We start from the raw sequence: 21,588 nt of genomic DNA, 5'->3' as shown, positions 1-21,588 counted from the left end.
TAATGGCCTTTGGTCTAAGTGTGACCGTCTTGCCAGCACTCCCACAGCTCAAAGGGCTCACAGGGTGGCCAGAGTGTTTGGAAATGTGCCCAAGCCATTGTGTCTGTAGCTGGTCAGGTCCAAAGTGTACAGCCAAAGTGCATTGTGGTGTGAGGAGAGTGGGAGGAATAAGACATTGTCCTGAGCCCCTAAACGCCCCTCATTTGTCAGGAAAAAACTTGCTCCATGGGGCTCTACACAGAGCATATTTTTGGCAGGTTCCGATGTTTTCTCACACAGGAAATCCTTGCGCTTCCCCTATGGTACTTGAAATGAGAGGCTGTGGCCTGGAGGGCATGGCAGCAATGCGGAATTGAAATGGGAGCGTTGACAGAAACCAAAACACATCTTATGTCATTAATTAGGATATTTTGCTTTGGAAGTGAGTCTGCTGGAAAATTACTGCCCGCGTGCAGTGACTGTGGGCCTGGGGCGGTGCAGGAGCAGTATAAAAGTGGGTCCTGCACCTCACTCTCGCATCCACTCCTCTCGCCTCCCTCTTCTTGGAACTGAGGTGAGTCGGACAACCATTCTCCTCCTCTTCCTCCTCCTCCTCTGGGGTTTCTTTGTTCCTTTGTCCCATGCAGGGTGTTGAGGCTGCTTGCCATGGGAGCAGAGAGGGGGCAGAACGTGTGACAAGGAGAGACTCTGGAGTGTGGCTGAAGTGTCTCTTGAGCTATGGGATACGTGGGGATCTCCCTGGTCACTCTTGGCAGGGCTCTTCTGAGGGAAAAGCCTGTGGGTCACCTACACAGCCTCCAACTCTCATCTCCAGTTTGTTCCTTGGCTCTCTCATGGTTGGGACAAAGGCTGATACTATGTCATCCCTCATGCTCAGCCTCCCCCTGTCCTCTCTCCCAGGAGCAGCTCCAGCCACAAGACATGTCCTGCTACAACCCGTGCCTGCCCTGCCAGCCCTGCGGCACAACCCCGCTGGCCAACAGCTGCAATGAGCCCTGTGTCCAGCAGTGCCAGGACTCCAGAGTTGTCATCGAGCCCCCAGCTGTGGTGGTGACCCTGCCCGGCCCCATCCTCAGCTCCTTCCCGCAGAACACCGCCGTAGGCTCCTCCACCTCCGCTGCTGTTGGCAGCATCCTCAGCTCTCAGGGAGTGCCCATCAGCTCCGGGGGCTTTGGCCTGTCTGGCTTGGGCAGCGGCATCTGTGGCACGAGGAGGTGTTTCCCCTGCTAAAGCTGCTGGTGATGGCGCTGGGGAAGGAAACCAGGGACCTAAAGGATAGGGCTGGACCGGAGACAAATCATCAGGTTGCTCCTTTCAGATGGGCTGAGCAAGCCCAGCACCCTTTGTAAAAAGACAGGGCCAGCCTGGGCTCTCAGAAAGCACAGCCCATGCCGTCTTTCCCTTCTCCCCATGTCTTCTCTCCCTCTTGTGTCTCTGTTCTCTTGTGCTCCTCTGGGCTGTGAGCCCCACAAAGCCAGCCTAGGGAGGACCTGCTGGCCCTCCTCCCTCTGTGGGACAGGCAGATGGACACCTGGCTGGATCTGTACCGCAACCATGGGTCACATACTCCTGTCTGCCCCCAGTGTTCTGGCTACTGGAGCTGCCCCTCAGAGCCACCTTATTTTGTTTTCTTTTGTCTCATTAAAGTTCTTCTGCATCCCAGCCCATGCCTTTTTCTCATCATGCACAGGCCTGGTTCTCAGATCAGGTTGTTGGAGAAGGTTGTGCAGTGATTGTCGACTACTTTGGTATTGACTATACTTAGTCATGACTTGAGTGTAGCCTCTGGTTTCTAAACATCTCTGCCTACGTGGGCTATACTGGGGTAGAACAACACAAGGCAGTTCAGTCACTCCATCACTTTGTTGTATACACCTTTTCTTTTTCCTTGGGAAGCTCAAAATTGTGAAGCAATAGTGAGGAGAAGGAGGAATGAATGTGGTATTGACAAGGCAGAGGCAATACTGTCCCAGGAAAGCCCAGGAGAACCTGTCTTAACCCCAGCCTTGAGACGTAGAATTTTGGGGTGAGGGAAAGACCAGGTGGAAAAGAAAAGCTGGAGAACAGGAAGGGAAAATACTGCCACAGCATCTTTGGGAAAACTTGTCCCAAGACCTGGTGTGCACAGATCGTACGATCTTCTAGTAGGTGCGGAGATGCCTTCTGCAGTCCTTTCTTACCTTACTCAGAACATTCAGGACAGCTCCTGCACACTGCCTGTCTTCTTGCCTGAGAACCTGAGCTCCTTCTCCTCATTGCTGGCCCTCTATCCAGTGGGCCAAGAAGGCACAAAAAGGCTGTCCTGGCACCATAGGATCAGAGCATAATCAAGTTGCAAATGACCTTCAGAGATCATTGGTCTCAAGCCATGAGTGCCTGTCCTGGTTTTGTTTAAAACAAGACTAGTTTCTCTTGTAGTGAATTTTCCTTTCAGCTAAGTTCTCCTAAGTAACTGCACTTTTCTGAATTTGACTGCGTGTTTTTTGACACTCTTCGCTCTGGAGCTCATAACGGTAGCAATGACATGCAGGAGAGGCCCAGGTTTACACTTATTGCTATGGCAGTCAAGGTTACTGATAAATATTGCACGTCCCATAAGTGAGAGGGGTGTATTTGCAAGGAGGATCAAACAGAACAGGTGACTAAAATTGACCGAGTATTATACCCCACACACATCATACACCCTATAAGAGTGAGAGATCACAAGGGTCTCGTCCTCTTCGACCATGGCCGGCATCTGAAGAGGACCCTGCCTGTCGTGCCTGCTATCCTGGGCCTGGTTCCAGACCCTGCATCTCTGAATCCAGTTCTGGTTAGTCGAGGAGTCCAGCCCAGGTCTTCCATGTGCCTGTCCTGCAGCTGCGAGGGTGAAAAATCATGGACTCCACACAATCCAATATGAATTCAAGCAAAGCCATTTATTACAGAAACAAGCCTCCTTATATATGCAGTTATTTCCTGATCACGCATCCACGCTACAAGCATGCATTCGCTGATTGGATATTGTCTATGTTCATGAGCTGCCCACGCGCCCGAGTCTCACTGCTAATAGGTCTCTTGATTTATGTCTTCTTGATGCCCTGTTATTGCAGAACTGCCTCACTCCCACAGCAGCTCCTGTTTTCAGCTTTCCCAGGTGGCCTTGAAATTCCTTTGGGCCTGGCTAGTTCAGTAACAAATCTCCATCTAACAAAAACCTATCCACACATTAACTTCAAGAAATTCCCTCAAATCTCCCACATGCAGCCACTGGAGTGACACCGGCTCCATAGTGGGAAACACAGCATTACCCCAGGAAATTCAAGACTGGTTTTGTATATTTTGTATTATTTTCTCTGTTTATTAGTAGCATAAGTAAATCATTTTTAACCTTCCCAACTTGCAAATCTCTCTCCCTTTTCCTCCTATTGCCTTGCATTAATGGGGTGGGCAGGGGGTGTTCATAAAGACCATCTGCCACAGTCTATTGTCGCCCTGCAGTCACAGTCTATTGTCGCCCTGCAGTAAACGGTGACCGTGACCAAGGAGGGTGACTGGACAATGTCCCCGGGAAACCTCTTTCACTGCCTGACCCACCTTTTCTGAAAACCATTTTCTTCCTACCAGGTACAAACCTCTCATGTCTGAACGTGAGCCCATTGTCTCTAGTCCTCCAGCCACACACAGCCAGTGTTGAGCCTCGATCTGTCTTCTGTGGGACCTCAACACTGCTACTCCAAAGCTGCTCTTCATTCTCACAACAAATATTGTCTTCAGCAAGCCCCGTGCCCCCCGTCACTGCTCCCCACACAAGTGCTCCAGCTCCTCACCATCCTGAAACACCTTCTGCTGAACACACTCCACTTGGCCAAGGTGTTTCTTGCATCACGTCTTACTTGCATTACAGCAGTGTTGCAGGTGCTTCCAGGTGCTGAGAAGAGTGGGAGAGTCACTACCCTGTATCTCCTATCTGAGGTCCTGGTCACCATGGCCAGGATGCTGATGAGTGTGCTTGGTCCCCAAAAACAGTGCTGGAGTTGGACCTGTTTTGCTGGCGTTACTGTAAAAGCACCTTTGCCTGGCCCTGCTGTTGGGCTGCTGCCTCTCAGGGCATGAGGGATTCATGGGGAAATAGGGCTGGTTCTATCTGGACATGCGTCACCTTGTCCAGCTGTGTCCTACAGCAGTTGAGCAGCTCCTTTCCTCATCTGCAAGCCTCTCTGCAGCCTTTGCTGCTGCTCACCACGCTGCTTTAGAGACATTCTCAACAGCCCTTGGAGACACTCAGCCTGAACCCGCTGCCTCTTCTCCTGCCAGTGCCTCTCCCTGCTCCCTCCCTCCAGAAACATTCCCAGGAAGCTCTGGGCACAGAACGGGAAGGAGCAAGATGAGGACGACTTGCGCTGCATGTGGGTCTGTGTGGTGTGTAGAACCCAGTCAGCATTAACCACCTACCAACTGTTCTCTTCGTTCACTGTCCCAACAGTATGGGGGCAGATTTGGAAGAAAAGGAGAGCAAAATACATTTCGGTCAAGATAAGGACACTCCTAGAGGGGAAGTGAAAAAAAAAAATGAAATAACAAGTGATGCAAAAGCAATCATCCACCACTTCACAGCACTAGATCGATGCCTCAGCACCTTCTGAAGAACAAGTACTTTGAAAAGACTGGCCACAGTCATTCACTGAAAAATCTTCGTGTTAACAACCACCGCCCAACCATCCCCAAGAAATGCTTCCCAGAATCACCGTGAGGAACGTTTCTCTCAATGGGTATCTTGGAACAGTGTCTGCAGGGAAAAGGATGACACACAGGCTTGGACTGGGATGCAGAAGAACTTGGAGTTGCCCCCAGCTTTACACTAGAATCCACAAAACTCACAGTAAATCACCAGTTTTAATTAATATCAGTAAACACCTCACTAAAGAATAAGCAATAACCCCAGGGGTATACACAAGAAAACAACCCCACATACGTTCCTCAGGGAAGAGGGAGCTGAATTTCCTCTTACTCTCCGCTAGACAGCTCCCCCAGCACTGAAAGGGCCCCAATGCCAGGACAAAGCCCAGAACATTTGCTTCTATTAATATGTTCCAAACATCAGTAAAATCAAGAGATAAGCAGTTCAGTGAGCAAACTGCCTTTGCTGTACAGTGGCCTGTAAATTGGTAACTGCTACAGCTAAAACCTGCTCAAATCAAAAGTGCTGCTGTCTCAAACCCCACAGGAAGCACCAAAAAGACCGGGGTGACGTGACCTTGTCTGGTCACCAGATGTCCACCGAGATGCTCTATTACTTCCACCTCCTTGAGCAAGACATGGAGAATTACAGATATTACAGAGTTGTAGGCTGAGATACAAGCAGTGTGAGGAAGAAATGCAGAGGCCACGTAGACAAGCAAAGCAGAGTAAAAAAGATTTATTTGCTGTTTTCTATCAGGAGGTGATTTTCAGCCAATTCCTGCAAAGCAAGGCCAGAGTACATGTAGTGGTTGCTTTGAAAAATGAATGGACAAATAATGAACGGCCCCTCCACTTCCTCCTTATTTCTCTTACAGTTCTTGCTCAGCACAATGTCATATGGTACCGAATGTCCCTTTGGTCACTCTGAGTCAACTGTCCTGCAGATGTCCTGCCTTGTCCCATCCCATTCTCTTGCCTAGCACCAGCCTATTGGCCTTTGGGAGTGTGGCTGGAGACACAACCTTGCTGCTGTGCAAGCACTGCTCAACAAAAGCCAAAACACAGATGTGCTGTCATCAGAACCTTTCCAGCTACAACTGCAAAGCACAGCATTATGAACACTGCTGTAGGGAAAGAGAATTCCATCCCAGTCAGAATAAACACAATTGTGCCAAAAGCCACCAAAAAACCACACCAAAAACAGCCCTCCCAGCACAATTCTTGAAGACCATTCTTCTCCCTGGGCACCTTGGGAAAGCATCTGCACAGGAAAAGATGACACAGAGACATGAGCTCAGGTGCAGAAGAACTTTAATGAGGCAAAAGAGAGAAAGAGGTGGATCGGTGGATCGGAATGGAGATCCTGGAGCAGGAAGCACCAGGGGCAGACAGGAATCTGTAACTTATGGCTGTGGAAGAGGTTGAACCAGGTCTCCGTCTGACTGTCCCACAGAGGGGGAACGGCCAGCAGGTCCTCCCTAGGCTGACTTTGTGGAACTCACAGCCCAGAGGAGCACAGGACAACAAGGACACAAGAGGAACAGAAGGCACTGGAAGAGGAGAAAATCGGCATGGGCCGTGCTTCCTGAGAGCCCAGACTGGCCCCGTCCCTTTGCAACAGATACCAGGGTTGCTCAGCCCCTCTGAAACCAACAACCCAGTTCTCCCTCCCAAGACCAGTCCCATCTTGTGTGTCCCTGCGGTCCTTCCCCAGGGCCATCACCAGCAGCTTTAGCAGGGGAAACACCTCCTCGTGCCACAGATGCCGCTGCCCAAGCCAGACAGGCCAAAGCCCCCGGAGTTGATGGGCACTCCCTGAGAGCTGAGGATGCTGCCAACGGCAGCGGAGGTGGAGGAGCCCACGGCGGTGTTCTGCGGGAAGGAGCTGAGGATGGGGCCGGGCAGGGTCACCACCACAGGGGACGGCTGGATGTAAACATGGGAGTCCTGGCACTGCCTGACACAGGGCTCATTGCAGCTGTTGGCCAGCGGGGTTGGGCCAGAGGACTGGCAGGGCAGGCACGGGTTGTAGCAGGACATGTCTTGTGGCTGGAGCTGCACCTGGGAGAGAGGGCAGGGGGAAGAAGAACAGGGGAGATGAGTGAGGAACAGCTTGTCACCCCAACATGAGCAAGGCCAGGTATGGCCTGCAGACAAGAGCTGGACAATGTGTAGGGGCCACACACACTTCTCCTTCCCCTCAGGCAGCCCCGCCATGAGCGATGAAACCCAAGGGGATCCCAACTTGCCCACAGCTCAAGGAGACACCTCAACAATACAGCACCATGTCACACTTTCTGACCAATTCCCTCTCACACTACAAACACCCTCAAGACGCTGCATGGGACTAAAGGGCAGGAATGCAATGAGAAAACTTAAAGGAGGAGGAGTGGAAGGAGGTGGAGATAGGGCTTCATACTCACCTTGATCCCAAGGAGACGGAGGCAAGAGGAGTGGATGAGAGAGTCAGGAGAAGGACCCGCTTTTATACTGCTCCTGCACCGCCCCAGGACCACAGTCACTGCACGCGGGCAGTAATTTCCCAGCAGACTCACTTCCAAAGCAGAGTATCCTATGTAAAGTTTCTATTTTGGTGCCCATCAATGCTGTCATTTCATTTCCTCATTTCTGACATGCCTGCTCTGCCATGCAGGCTTCTTTCATGTGCTGGCTTGAGATGCCTGAGTGGAATGACAGCAAACAGGATTTCAAAAGACTTCAACAACAAAACTCAAAACAATGGTACCTTTGAGTGTTGAGAGAAAGAGAAAGAGAAAGAGAAAGAGAAAGAGAAAGAGAAAGAGAAAGAGAAAGAGAAAGAGAAAGAGAAAGAGAAAGAGAAAGAGAAAGAGAAAGAGAAAGAGAAAGAGAAAGAGAAAGAGAAAGAGAAAGAGAAAGAGAAAGAGAAAGAGAAAGAAAGAGATTTGAATATCAGAAGGAAGGGAAGATTTCTCCACTTGTCAGTCTGACAGTCTCTGTATCTGTCTTGGTGGTGAGTGCGATGAAACTTCATTAGTGCCACACAGCACACTGCACAAAGTTGTCTCGAGTTAGGAGTTTTATGCTTCAGTCCATTCACATCCAAGAGAAGAGTGGGCAGCTCACATCCTCCCTCTGCTCATCCTTCATGCTAAATAAGGGGATTGTTCAAGAAATATGTGGGTGGTCTCAGAAAACAGAACTCCTTTGGGTAGCTGTGCCCAAAGGGCCAAGGGTCAGCAGCAGGGAGAGACTTGAAAGGTGGAAGAGAACAGACACACAAACTTCATCGCCCTGACTAAACAGACTGGGCGGTGCTGAGGAGCTCTCCTGAATTGTCAGTAAAAAGAAGGAACAAAAGCCTTGCAGAAATCTCCACTCCACCTGGGGCTCATCCCTGGGTCCCAGTGAGGCGCTGAATGACCTTAACCCTTGAGGTTATCAGGAAGGTATGTATTTCTTTATGACGCCGGACAAACAGAGAATCATTTCACCCAATGCCTGTGTAAAATTACAATAGCTGTGAACTTGGTTAAATGCAGTAAAGTGTTACATATTTATGAAGTTTTATTAACGTCTGTACATGTTCATAACCTGTCCCCAAGAAGGCGGTTCTTATTACAATGAGTTCAGGAGACCATTTCCATAGTCTCCACCTCCGGCTCTCCTGGTTGTAGCTGCACAGTGATCGTGAACCCGGGTCTTCTTCTTTGTACACGGTCACCTTTGGTTCGGTGTGATGAGTTGGTTGGGACTCACACTGCTGAGCTGGTTAAAACTGGTGTAGCTCCTGTCCTGTGCCCAAGTTTCTGTTATCTAGTTCACCCAAGGATGCATCAAGGATGCATCCAAGGATTACCATTTTTGCAAGGCGTCAGTGAAGTCCTGTTTTTCTAACAATAAGTTACACAGAGATAAGCAAGGCTGGGCAATAGTGATGTGGGTTAAAGGGTTAACACTCTCTAAGTGTCTTTAGTGATGTGGGGTAGGGTTAGTTCTCAAGTGTCAGTTCTTTAAGTGTTCATTAGTTAATTGTCAATTCCCTGTATCACCAGGAAAAACATCTCCTGGCATTAGGGTATCAGCAGGCCTCCCCTCCACTGCCCCAAAGCCCTCCTCTTGCTGGAGCAACAACCGGTACCATTGGAGAGGCAAAGCAACCTCCCCAAACTACCCAGTGAGTGAGGGCTGTCAGGACCCTGCAGTGCCATGTGCTGGGGATGCTCAGGGACTGGACGGGATCTGAATGGACCTGGGTAGAAAAACAGCTCTGAGACAACTTCAAGGAGGCGATGCGCTTCCCTGCCCTGCAGACATGGAGTCAGCTGGGACGCATCCCAGCAGGCCAAGGGAGTGCCTTCAGCAGGCAAGCTACCTGGGATAGACTCTCCCTACCCATGCTGAGTCACACTCTAGTTTTGGATTGGCCGTGTGTCAGGCTTCTGGTGTGAGCCCAAGCCAGGAGTGCATGCTGCTTGCAGGCCTGTATCCCACACAGGGATAAATTCCCCTGAGGCCAGGGCAGCTCCATCCCAGCTCCAGGAAAACCAGCTCTGACCACTGGGCTGGACCTGAGTACGCAGCTCCTGGAAGCCCTAATGGCCTTTGGTCTAAGTGTGACCGTCTTGCCGGCACTCCCACAGCTCAAGGGGCTCACAGGGTGGCCAGAATGTTTGGAAATGTGCCCAAGCCATTGTGTCTGTAGCTGGTCAGGTCCAAAGTGTACAGCCAAAGTGCATTGTGGTGTGAGGAGAGTGGGAGGAATAAGACATTGTCCTGAGCCCCTAAATGCCCCTCATTTGTCAGGAAAAAACCTGCTCCATGGGGCTCTACACAGAGCATATTTTTGGCAGGTTCCGATGTTTTCTCACACAGGAAATCCTTGCGCTTCTCATATGGTACTTGAAATGAGAGGCTGTGGCCTGGAGGGCATGGCAGCAATGCGGAATTGAAATGGGAGCGTTGACAAAAACCAAAACACAACCTATGTCATTAATTAGGATATTTTGCTTTGGAAGTGAGTCTGTTGGAAAATTACTGCCCGCGTGCAGTGACTGTGGGCCTGGGGCGGTGCAGGAGCAGTATAAAAGTGGGTCCTGCACCTCACTCTCGCATCCACTCCTCTCGCCTCCCTCTTCTTGGAACTGAGGTGAGTCGGACAACCATTCTCCTCCTCTTCCTCCTCCTCCTCTGGGGTTTCTTTGTTCCTTTGTCCCATGCAGGGTGTTGAGGCTGCTTGCCATGGGAGCGGACAGGGGGCAGAACATGTGACAAGGAGAGACTCTGGAATGTGGCTGAAGTTTCTCCTGAGCTATGGGATATGTGGGGATCTCCCTGGTCACTCTTGGCAGGGCTCTTCTGAGGGAAAAGCCTGTGGGTCACTTACACAGCCTCCAACTCTCATCTCCAGTTTGTTCCTTGGCTCTCTCACGGTTGGGACAAAGGCTGATACTCAGCCATCCCTCATGCTCAGCCTCCCCCTGTCCTCTCTCCCAGGAGCAGCTCCAGCCACAAGACATGTCCTGCTACAACCCGTGCCTGCCCTGCCAGCCCTGCGGCCCAACCCCGCTGGCCAACAGCTGCAATGAGCCCTGTGTCCAGCAGTGCCAGGACTCCAGAGTTGTCATCGAGCCCCCAGCTGTGGTGGTGACCCTGCCAGGCCCCATCCTCAGCTCCTTCCCGCAGAACACCGCCGTGGGCTCCTCCACCTCCGCTGCTGTTGGCAGCATCCTCAGCTCTCAGGGAGTGCCCATCAGCTCCGGGGGCTTTGGCCTGTCTGGCTTGGGCAGCGGCATCTGCGGCACGAGGAGGTGTTTCCCCTGCTAAAGCTGCTGGTGATGGCGCTAGGGAAGGAAACCAGGGACCTAAAGGATAGGGCTGGACCGGAGACAAATCATCAGGTTGTTCCTTTGAGATGGGCTGAGCAAGCCCAGCACCCTTTGTAAAAAGACAGGGCCAGCCTGGGCTCTCAGAAAGCACAGCCCATGCCGTCTTTCCCTTCTCCCCATGTCTTCTCTCCCTCTTGTGTCTCTGTTCTCTTGTGCTCCCCTGGGCTGTGAGCCCCACAAAGCCAGCCTAGGGAGGACCTGCTGGCCCACCTCCCTCTGTGGGACAGGCAGATGGACACCTGGCTGGATCTGTACCACAACCATGGGTCACATACTCCTGTCTGCCCCCGGTGTTCTGGCTACTGGAGCTGCCCCTCAGAGCCACCTTATTTTGTTATCTTTTGTCTCATTAAAGTTCTTCTGCATCCCAGCCCATGCCTTTTTCTCATCATGCTTAGGCCTGGTTCTCAGATCAGGTTGTTGGAGAAGGTTGTGCAGTGATTGTCAACTACTTTGGTATTGACTGTACTTAGTCATGACTTGAGTGTAGCCTCTGGTTTCTAAACATCACTGCCTACATGGCTATACTGGGGTAGAACAACACAAGGCAGTTCAGTCACTCCATCACTTTGTTGTATACACCTTTTCTTTTTCCTTGGGAAGCTCAAAATTGTGAAGCAATAGTGAGGAGAAGAAGGAATGAATGTGGTATTGACAAGGCAGAAGCAATACTGTCCCAGGAAAGCCCAGGACAACCTGTCTTAACCCCAGCCTTGAGACGTAGAATTTTGGGGTGAGGGAAAGACCAGGTGGAAAAGAAAAGCTGGAGAACAGGAAGGGAAAATACTGCCACAGCATCTTTGGGAAAACTTGTCCCAAGACCTGGCGTGCACAGATCGTACGATCTTCTAGTAGGTGCGGAGATGCCTTCTGCAGTCCTTTCTTACCTTACTCAGAACATTCAGGACAGCTCCTGCACACTGCCTGTCTTCCTGCCTGAGAACCTGAGCTCCTTCTCCTCATTGCTGGCCCTCTATCCAGTGGGCCAAGAAGGCACAAAAAGGCTGTCCTGGCACCATAGGATCAGAGCATAATCAAGTTGCAAATGACCTTCAGAGATCATTGGTCTCAAGCCATGAGTGCCTGTCCTGGTTTTGTTTAAAACAAGACTAGTTTCTCTTGTAGTGAATTTTCCTTTCAGCTAAGTTCTTCTAAGTAACTGCACTTTTCTGAATTTGACTGCGTGTTTTTTGACACTCTTCGCTCTGGAGCTCATAACGGTAGCAATGACATGCAGGAGAGGCCCAGGTTTACACTTATTGCTATGGCAGTCAAGGTTACTGATAAATATTGCACGTCCCATAAGTGAGAGGGGTGTATTTGCAAGGAGGAGCAAACAGAACAGGTGACTAAAATTGACCGAGTATTCCACCCCACACACATCATACACCCTATAAGAGTGAGAGATCACAAGGGTCTCGTCCTCTTCGACCATGGCCGGCATCTGAAGAGGACCCTGCCTGTCGTGCCTGCTATCCTGGGCCTGCTTCCAGACCCTGCATCCCTGAATCCAGTTCTGGTTAGTCGAAGAGTCCAGCCCAGGTCTTCCGGGTGCCTGGCCTGCAGCTGTGAGGGTGAAAAATCATGGACTCCACACAATCCAATATGAATTCAAGCAAAGCAATTTATTACAGAAACAAGCCTCCTTATATATGCAGTTATTTCCTGATCACGCATCCACGCTACAAGCATGCATTCGCTGATTGGATATTGTCTATGTTCATGAGCTGCCCACGCGCCCGAGTCTCACTGCTAATAGGTCTCTTGATTTATGTCTTCTTGAGGCCCTGTTATTGCAGAACTGCCTCACTCCCACAGCAGCTCCTGTTTTCAGCTTTCCCAGGTGGCCTTGAAATTCCTTTGGGCCTGGCTAGTTCGGTAACAAATCTCCATCTAACAGAAACCCATCCACACATTAACTTCAAGAAATTCCCTCAAATCTCCCACATGCAGCCACTGGAGTGACACCGGCTCCATGGAGGGAAACACAGCATTACCCCAGGAAATTCAAGACTGGTTTTGTATATTTTGTATTATTTTCTCTGTTTATTAGTAGCATTAGTAAATCATTTTTAACCTTCCCAACTTGCAAATCTCTCTCCCTTTTCCTCCTATTGCCTTGCTTTAATGGGGTGGGCAGGGGGTGTTAACAACGACCATCAGCCACAGTCTGTTGTCGCCCTGCAGTAAACGGTGACCGTGACCAAGGAGGGTGACTGGACAATGTCCCCGGGAAACCTCTTTCACTGCCTGACCCACATTTTCTGAAAACCATTTTCTTCCTACCAGGTACAAACCTCTCATGTCTGAACGTGAGCCCATTGTCTCTAGTCCTCCAGCCACACACAGCCTGTGTTGAGCCTCGATCTGTCTTCTGTGGGACCACAAAACTGCTACTCCAAAGCTGCTCTTCATTCTCACAACAAATATTGTCTTCAGCAAGCCCCGTGCCCCCCGTCACTTCTCCCCACACAAGTGCTCCAGCTCCTCACCATCCTGGAACACCTTCTGCTGAACACACTCCACTTGGCCAAGGTGTTTCTTGCATCACGTCTTATTTGCATTACAGCAGTGTTGCAGGTGCTTCCAGCTGCTGAGAAGAGTGGGAGAGTCACTACCCTGTATCTCCTATCTGAGGTCCTGGTCACCATGGCCAGGATGCTGATGAGTGTGCTTGGTCCCCAAAAACAGTGCTGGAGTTGCACCTGTTTTGCTGGCGTTACTGCAAAAGCAGCTTTGCCTGGCCCTGCTGTTGGGCTGCTGCCTCTCAGGGCATGAGGGATTCATGGGAAAACAGGGCTGGTTCTATCTGGACATGCGTCACCTTGTCCAGCTGTGTCCTACAGCAGTTGAGCAGCTCCTTTCCTCATCTGCAAGCCTCTCTGCAGCCTTTGCTGCTGCTCACCACGCTGCTTTAGAGACATTCTGAACAGCCCTTGGAGACATTCAGCCTGAACCCGCTGCCTCTTCTCCTGCCAGTGCCTCTCCCTGCTCCCTCCCTCCAGAAACATTCCCAGGAAGCTCTGGGCACAGAACGGGAAGGAGCAAGATGAGGACGACTTGCGCTGCATGTGGGTCTGTGTGGTGTGTAGAACCCAGTCAGCATTAACCACCTACCAACTGTTCTCTTCGTTCACTGTCCCAACAGTATGGGGGCAGATTTGGAAGAAAAGGAGAGCAAAATACCTTTGGGTCAAGATAAGGACACTCCTAGAGGGGAAGTGAAAAAAAAAAATGAAATAACAAGTGATGCAAAAGCAATCATCCACCACTTCACAGCACTAATTCGATGCCTCAGCACCTTCTGAAGAACAAGTACTTTGAAAAGACTGGCCACAGTCGTTCACTGAAAAATCTTCGTGTTAACAACCACCGCCCAACCATCCCCAAGAACTGCTTCCCAGAATCACCGTGAGGAACGTTTCTCTCAATGGGTATCTTGGAACAGTGTCTGCAGGGAAAAGGATGACACACAGGCTTGGACTGGGATGCAGAAGAACTTGGAGTTGTCCCCAGCTTTACACCGGAGTCCACAAAACTCACAGTAAATCACCGGTTTTAATTAATATCAGTAAACACCTCACTAAAGAATAAGCAATAACCCCAGGGGTATACACAAGAAAACAACCCCACATCCGTTTCTCAGGGAAGAGGGAGCTGAATTTCCTCTTACTCTCCGCTAGACAGCTCCCCCAGCACTGAAAGAGCCCCAATGCCAGGACAAAGCCCTGAACATTTGCTTCTATTAACATGTTCCAAACATCAGCAAAATCAAGAGATAAGCAGTTCAGTGAGCAAACTGCCTTTGCTGTACAGTGGCCTGTAAATTGGTAACTGCTACAGCTAAAACCTGCTCAAATCAAAACTGCTGCTGTCTCAAACCCCACAGGAAGCACCAAAAAGACCGGGGTGACGTGACCTTGTCTGGTCACCAGATGTCCACCGAGATGCTCTATTACTTCCACCTCCTTGAGCAAGACATGGAGAATTACAGATATTACAGAGTTGTAGGCTGAGATACAAGCAGTGTGAGGAAGAAATGCAGAGGCCACGTAGACAAGCAAAGCATAGTAAAAAAGATTTATTTGCTGTTTTCTATCAGGAGGTGATTTTCAGCCAATTCCTGCAAAGCAAGGCCAGAGTACATGTAGTGGTTGCTTTGAAAAATGAATGGACAAATAATGAACGGCCCCTCCACTTCCTCCTTATTTCTCTTACAGTTCTTGCTCAGCACAATGTCATATGGTACCGAATGTCCCTTTGGTCACTCTGAGTCAACTGTCCTGCAGATGTCCTGCCTTGTCCCATCCCATTCTCTTGCCTAGCACCAGCCTATTGGCCTTTGGGAGTGTGGCTGGAGACACAACCTTGCTGCTGTGCAAGCACTGCTCAACAAAAGCCAAAACACAGATGTGCTGTCATCAGAACCTTTCCAGCTACAACTGCAAAGCACAGCATTATGAACACTGCTGTAGGGAAAGAGAATTCCATCCCAGTCAGAATAAACACAATTGTGACAAAAGCCACCACAAAACCACACTAAAAACAGCCCTCCCAGCATAATTCTTGAAGACCATTCTTCTCGCTGGGCCCCTTGGGAAAGCATCTGCAGAGGAAAAGATGACACAGAGACATGAGCTCAGGTGCAGAAGAACTTTAATGAGGCAAAAGAGGGAAAGAGGTGGATCGGAATGGAGATCCTGGAGCAGGAAGCACCAGGGGCAGACAGGAATATGTAACTCACGGCTGTGGAAGAGGTTGAACCACGTCTCCGTCTGACTGTCCCACAGAGGGGGAACGGCCAGCAGGTCCTCCCTAGGCTGACTTTGTGGAACTCACAGCCCAGAGGAGCACAGGACAACAAGGACACAAGAGGAACAGGAGGCACTGGAAGAGGAGAAAGGCGGCATCGGCCGTGCTTCCTGAGAGCCCAGACTGGCCCCGTCCTTTTGCAACAGATGCCAGGGTTGCTCAGCCCCTCTGAAACCAACAACCCAGTTCTCCCTCCCAAGACCAGTCCCATCTTGTGTGTCCCTGGGGGCCTTCCCCAGGGCCATCACCAGCAGATTTAGCAGGGGAAACACCTCCTCGTGCCACAAATGCCGCTGCCCAAGCCAGACAGGCCAAGCCCCGGAGTTGATGGGCACTCCTGAGAGCTGAGGATGCTGCCAACGGCAGCGGAGGTGGAGGATCCCACGGCGGTGTTCTGCGGGAAAGAGCTGAGGATGGGGCCGGGCAGGGTCACCACCACAGGGGACGGCTGGATGTAACATGAGAGTCCTGGCACTGCCTGACACAGGGCTCATTGCAGCTGTTGGCCAGCGGGGTTGGGCCAGAGGACTGGCAGGGCAGGCACGGGTTGTAGCAGGACATGTCTTGTGGCTGGAGCTGCACCTGGGAGAGAGGGCAGGGGGAAGAAGAACAGGGGAGATGAGTGAGGAACAGCTTGTCACGCCCAACATGAGCAAGGCAAGGTATGGCCTGCAGACAAGAGCTGGACAATGTGTAGGGGGCACACACACTTCTCCTTCCCCTCAGGCAGCCCCGCCATGAGCGATGAAGCCCAAGGGGATCCCAACTTGCCCACAGCTCAAGGAGACACCTCAACAATACAGCACCATGTCACACTTTCTGACCAATTCCCTCTCACACTACAAACACCCTCAAGACGCTGCATGGGACTAAAGGGCAGGAAGGCAATGAGAAAACTTAAAGGAGGAGGAGTGGAAGGAGGTGGAGATAGGGCTTCATGCTCACCTTGATCCCAAGGAGACGGAGGCAAGAGGAGTAGATGAGAGAGTCAGGAGAAGGACCCGCTTTTATACTGCTCCTGCACCGCCCCAGGACCACAGTCACTGCACGCGGGCAGTAATTTCCCAGCAGACTCACTTCCAAAGCAGAGTATCCTATGTAAAGTTTCTATTTTGGTGCCCATCAATGCTGTCATTTCATTTCCTCGTTTCTGACATGCCTGCTCTGCCATGCAGGCTTCTTTCATGTGCTGGCTTGAGATGCCTGAGTGGAATGACAGCAAATAGGATTTCAAAAGACTTCAACAACAAAAGTCAAAACAATGGTACCTTTGAGTCTTGAGAGAAAGAGAAAGAGAAAGAGAAAAAGAGAAAGAGAAAGAGAAAGAGAAAGAGAAAGAGAAACAGAAAGAGAAAGAGAAAGAGAAAGAGAAAGAGAAAGAGAAAGAGAAAGAGAAAGAGAAAGAGAAAGAGAAAGAAGAGAGAGAGAGAGAAAGAGAAAGAGAAAGAGAAAGAGAAAGAGAAAGAGAAAGAGAAAGAGAAAGAGAAAGAGAAAGAGAAAGAGAAAGAGAAAGAGAAAGAGAAAGAGAAAGAGAAAGAGAAAGAGAAAGAGAAAGAGAAAGAGAAAGAGAAAGAGAAAGAAAGAGATTTGAATATCAGAAGGAAGGGAAGATTTCTCCACTTGTCAGTCTGACAGTCTCTGTATCTGTCTTGGTGGTGAGTGCGATGAAACCTCATTAGTGCCACACAGCACACTGCACAAAGGTGTCTCGAGTTAGGAGTTTTATGCTTCAGTCCATTCACATCCAAGGGAAGAGTGGGCGGCTCATCTCCCTCTGCTCATCCTTCATGCTAAATAAGGGGATTGTTCAAGAAATATGTGGGTGGTCTCAGAAAACAGAACTCCTTTGGGTAGCTGTGCCCAAAGGGCCAGGGGTCAGCATCAGGGAGAGACTTGAAAGGTGGAAGAGAACAGACACACAAACTTCATCGCCCTGACTAAACAGACTGGGCGGTGCTGAGGAGCTCTCCTGAATTGTCAGTAAAAAGAAGGAACAAAAGCCTTGCAGAAATCTCCACTCCACCTGGGGCTCATCCCTGGGTCCCAGTGAGGCGCTGAATGACCTTAACCCTTGAGGTTATCAGGAAGGTATGTATTTCTTTATGACGCCAGACAAACAGGGAATCATTTCACCCAATGCGTGTGTAAAATTACAGTAGCTGTGAACTTGGTTAAATGCAGTAAAGTGTTACGTATTCATGAAGTTTTAGGAACGCCTGTACATGTTCATAACCTGTCCCCAAGAAGGCGGTTCTTATTACAATGAGTTCAGGAGACCATTTCCATAGTCTCCACCTCCGGCCCTCCTGGTTGCAGCTGCACAGTGATCGTGAACCCGGGTCTTCTTCTTTGTACACGGTCACCTTTGGTTTGGTGTGATGAGTTGGTTGGGACTCAGACTGCTGAGCTGGTTAAAACTGGTGTAGCTCCTGTCCTGTGCCCAAGTTTCTGTTATCTAGTTCACCCAAGGATGCATCAAGGATGCATCCAAGGATTAACATTTTTACAAGGCGTCAGTGAAGTCCTGTTTTTCTAACAATAAGTTACACAGAGATAAGCAAGGCTGGGCAATAGTGATGTGGGTTAAAGGGTTAACACTCTCTAAGTGTCTTTAGTGATGTGGGGTAGGGTTAGTTCTCAAGTGTCAGTTCTTTAAGTGTTCATTAGTTAATTGTCAATTCCCTGTATCACCAGGAAAAACATCTCCTGGCATTAGGGTATCAGCAGGCCTCCCCTCCACTGCCCCAAAGCCCTCCTCTTGCTGGAGCAACAACCGGTACCATTGGAGAGGCAAAGAAACCTCCCCAAACTACCCAGTGAGTGAGGGCTGTCAGGACCCTGCAGTGCCATGTGCTGGGGATGCTCAGGGACTGGACGGGATCTGAAGGGACCTGGGTAGAAAAACAGCTCTGAGACAACTTCAAGGAGGCGATGCGCTTCCCTGCCCTGCAGACATGGAGTCAGCTGGGACGCATCCCAGCAGGCCAAGGGAGTGCCTTCAGCAGGCAAGCTTCCTGGGATAGACTCTCCCTACCCATGGCAAGTCACACTCTAGTTTTGGATTGGCCGTGTGTCAGGCTTCTGGTGTGAGCCCAAGCCAGGAGTGCATGCTGTCTGCAGGCCTGTATCCCACACTGGGATAAATTCCCTGAGGCCAGGGCAGCTCCATCCCAACCCCAGGAAAAACAGCTCTGACCGTTGGGCTGGATCCGAGTACGCAGCTCCTGGAAGCCCTAATGGCCTTTGGTCTAAGTGTGACCTTCTTGCCGGCACTCCCACAGCTCAAGGCGCTCACAGGGTGGCCAGAGTGTTTGGAAATGTGCCCAAGCCATTGTGTCTGTAGCTGGTCAGGTCCAAAGTGTACAGCCAAAGTGCATTGTGGTGTGAGGAGAGTGGGAGGAATAAGACATTGTCCTGAGCCCCTAAATGCCCCTCATTTGTCAGGAAAAAGCCTGCTCCATGGAGCTCTACACAGAGCATATTTTTGGCAGGTTCCGATGTTTTCTCACACAGGAAATCCTTGCGCTTCTCATATGGTACTTGAAATGAGAGGCTGTGGCCTGGAGGGCATGGCAGAAATTCGGAATTGAAATGGGAGCGTTGACAGAAACCAAAACACAACCTATGTCATTAATTAGGATATTTTGCTTTGGAAGTGAGTCTGTTGGAAAATTACTGCCCGCGTGCAGTGACTGTGGGCCTGGGGCGGTGCAGGAGCAGTATAAAAGTGGGTCCTGCACCTCACTCTCGCATCCACTCCTCTCGCCTCCCTCTTCTTGGAACTGAGGTGAGTCGGACAACCATTCTCCTCCTCTTCCTCCTCCTCCTCTGGGGTTTCTTTGTTCCTTTGTCCCATGCAGGGTGTTGAGGCTGCTTGCCATGGGAGCGGACAGGGGGCAGAACGTGTGACAAGGAGAGACTCTGGAGTGTGGCTGAAGTGTCTCCTGAGCTATAGGATACGTGGGGATCTCCCTGGTCACTCTTGGAAGGGCTCTTCTGAGGGAAAAGCCTGTGGGTCACCTACACAGCCTCCAACTCTCATCTCCAGTTTGTTCCTTGGCTCTCTCATGGTTGAGACAAAGGCTGATACTATGTCATCCCTCATGCTCAGCCTCCCCCTGTCCTCTCTCCCAGGTGCAGCTCCAGCCACAAGACATGTCCTGCTACAACCCGTGCCTGCCCTGCCAGCCCTGCGGCCCAACCCCGCTGGCCAACAGCTGCAATGAGCCCTGTGTCCAGCAGTGCCAGGACTCCAGAGTTGTCATTGAGCCCCCAGCTGTGGTGGTGACCCTGCCCGGCCCCATCCTCACTTCCTTCCCGCAGAACACCGCTGTGGGCTCCTCCACCTCCGCTGCTGTTGGCAGCATCCTCAGCTCTCAGGGAGTGCCCATCAACTCCGGGGGCTTTGGTCTCTCTGGCTTGGGCAGCGGCATCTGCGGCACGAGGAGGTGTTTCCCCTGCTAAATCTGCTGGTGATGGCGCTAGGGAAGGAAACCAGAGACCCACCAGATAGGGCTGGACTGAAGACAAATCATCAGGTTGTTCCTTTGAGAAGGGCTGAGCAACCCCAGCAGCTCTTGCAAAAGGACAGGGCCAGCCTGCCCTCTCAGAAAGCACAGCCCGTGCTGCCTTATCCCTCTTCCTGTGTCTCCTCTTCCTTTTCATGTCCTTGTTCCTGTGCTCTCCTGGGCTGTGAGCCCAATAAAATCAGCCTAGGGAGGAACTGCTGGCCCTGCTTCCTCTGTGGGAAGGATCTGCACCACAGCCATGGGTCACATACTCCTGTCTGCCTCTGGTGTTCTGAGTACTCAGAGCCACCTTGCTTTCTTTTTGACTCATTAAAGTTCTTCTGCATTCCAGCCCATGTCTTTGTCTCGTCCTTTCACCTGCTGATGCTCTCCCAAGATGTCCAGGGAGAGAGATGTTGCTCAGCCCTGGTTCTGGGATGGGATTGTTGGGGTTGTGCAGTGAATGTCAACTACTTTGGTATTGACTATACTTAGTCATGACTTGGGTGTAGCCTCTGGTTTCTAAACATCTCCGCCTATGTGGGTTATACTGGGGTAGAACAACACAAGGCAGTTCAGTCACTACCATCACTTTGTTGAATATGGCTTTTCTTTTTCCTTGGGAAGCTCGACATTGTGAAGCAAGTAGTCAGGAGAAGGAGGAATTAATGTGGTATTGACAAGGCAGAGGCAATACTGTCCCAGGGAAGCCCAGCAGAACCTGTCCTAACCCCAGCCTTGAGACGTAGAATTTTGGGGTGAGGGAAAGACCAGGTGGAAAAGAAAAGCTGGAGAACAGGAAGGGAAAATACTGTCACAGCATCTTTGGGAAAATTTGTCCCAAGACCTGGCATGCACAGATCGTACGATCTTCTAGTTGGTGCAGAGATGCCTTCTGCAATCTTTTCTTACCTTACTCAGAGCAACCAGGACAGCTCCTGCACACTGCCTGTCTTCTCCCCTGGGAACCTGAGCTCCTTCTCCTCATTGCTGGCCCTCTATCCAGTGGGCAAAGAAGGCACAAAAACGCTGTCCTGGACCATAGGATCAGAGCATATGCATGTTGAAGGGGACCTCCAGAGGCCATTGGGTCCAAGGCCTTGCTCTACACTCAGTCAGCCATGAGTGTCCAAGGAGGGTGACTGGACAATGTCTCCAGGAAACCTCTTTCACTGCTTGACCCTCCTTGAGCTGAAAACCATTTTCCTCCTACCTTGTGGGGGACTACGGTGGGTCCATAGATCCCCTGACTGAGGGTATGGAGATAGAAATTGACCTTGAAGATATTAAAATGTAGCCTTGAGAACAAAGGAAGCAAAGAACATCCAGGGAAGTAAACAACTTGAAGGAACTAACTGACTGCAGAATAGGGGACTGGCAAGATAAGGAATAGCTTTGATGACAGTAAAATTAACTAATGATATCTTTTTATTGCAGCCTGTAACTAATAGTAAGAAGACACATGCTGATAAAGAATATATAAGAAAATGTCTGCTGTAATAAAAGAGACTGCTGTTTGTACATAAGAAGAACTTTGTCTGTGTTGTTTGTCCGTGTCAACAGCGACACTACCAGGGACAAACCTCTCATGTTTGAACGTGAGCCCATTGTCTCTAGTCATCCAGCCACGCACTGCCACAGGGTTGAGTCTGGATCTGTCTTCTGTGGGACCTCACCATTGCCACTCCAAAGCTGCACTTCGTTCTCACACCATATATTGTCTTTATGCTCAGCAAGCC

General features: G+C 50.5%; 2 protein-coding genes and 3 long non-coding RNA genes across 5 annotated transcripts; 3 read left to right on the top strand and 2 right to left on the bottom strand.

Moving 5' to 3' along the window:
* The first annotated feature begins 518 nt into the window (after positions 1-518).
* Positions 519-1,662, top strand: LOC135576176 (uncharacterized). Its single transcript, XR_010467814.1, has 2 exons — positions 519-553; positions 901-1,662. It is a non-coding gene; the product is annotated as an uncharacterized LOC135576176 (long non-coding RNA).
* Positions 1,663-5,956: 4,294 nt separating this feature from the next.
* Positions 5,957-7,422, bottom strand: LOC135576172 (uncharacterized). Its single transcript, XR_010467810.1, has 2 exons — positions 7,086-7,422; positions 5,957-6,723 (listed from the first exon to the last, which is right to left on the bottom strand). It is a non-coding gene; the product is annotated as an uncharacterized LOC135576172 (long non-coding RNA).
* Positions 7,423-9,692: 2,270 nt separating this feature from the next.
* On the top strand, positions 9,693-10,899 carry LOC135576170 (feather keratin 1-like). Its single transcript, XM_065039894.1, has 2 exons — positions 9,693-9,790; positions 10,138-10,899. The coding sequence occupies exon 2, from the start codon at positions 10,159-10,161 to the stop codon at positions 10,465-10,467; it is 309 nt and encodes a 102-aa protein (XP_064895966.1). The 5' UTR covers positions 9,693-9,790; positions 10,138-10,158; the 3' UTR covers positions 10,468-10,899.
* A 4,269-nt stretch (positions 10,900-15,168) lies between these two features.
* LOC135576174 (uncharacterized) lies at positions 15,169-16,317 on the bottom strand. Its single transcript, XR_010467812.1, has 2 exons — positions 16,287-16,317; positions 15,169-15,923 (listed from the first exon to the last, which is right to left on the bottom strand). It is a non-coding gene; the product is annotated as an uncharacterized LOC135576174 (long non-coding RNA).
* Positions 16,318-17,399: 1,082 nt separating this feature from the next.
* Positions 17,400-19,805, top strand: LOC135576102 (feather keratin 1-like). The gene is made up of 2 exons (XM_065039468.1): positions 17,400-17,429; positions 19,476-19,805. The coding sequence occupies exons 1-2, from the start codon at positions 17,400-17,402 to the stop codon at positions 19,803-19,805; spliced, it is 360 nt and encodes a 119-aa protein (XP_064895540.1).
* The last annotated feature ends 1,783 nt before the right edge of the window (positions 19,806-21,588 follow it).

The sequence above is a fragment of the Columba livia genome, chromosome 23 (genome assembly GCF_036013475.1).
Source record: "Columba livia isolate bColLiv1 breed racing homer chromosome 23, bColLiv1.pat.W.v2, whole genome shotgun sequence".
Lineage (NCBI taxonomy): Eukaryota > Metazoa > Chordata > Aves > Columbiformes > Columbidae > Columba > Columba livia.
This window is presented reverse-complemented; position numbering and strand designations above follow the sequence as displayed.

Coding starts and splice junctions, on each gene's coding strand:
- LOC135576170 (XM_065039894.1), top strand. CDS start 10,159: ATGTCCTGCTACAACCCGTGCCTGCCCTGCCAGCCCTGCGGCCCAACC.
- LOC135576102 (XM_065039468.1), top strand. CDS start 17,400: ATGACCTTAACCCTTGAGGTTATCAGGAAG. Junction 17,430..19,475: donor CCCTTGAGGTTATCAGGAAG/GTATGTATTTCT, acceptor CCTCTCTCCCAG/GTGCAGCTCCAGCCACAAGA.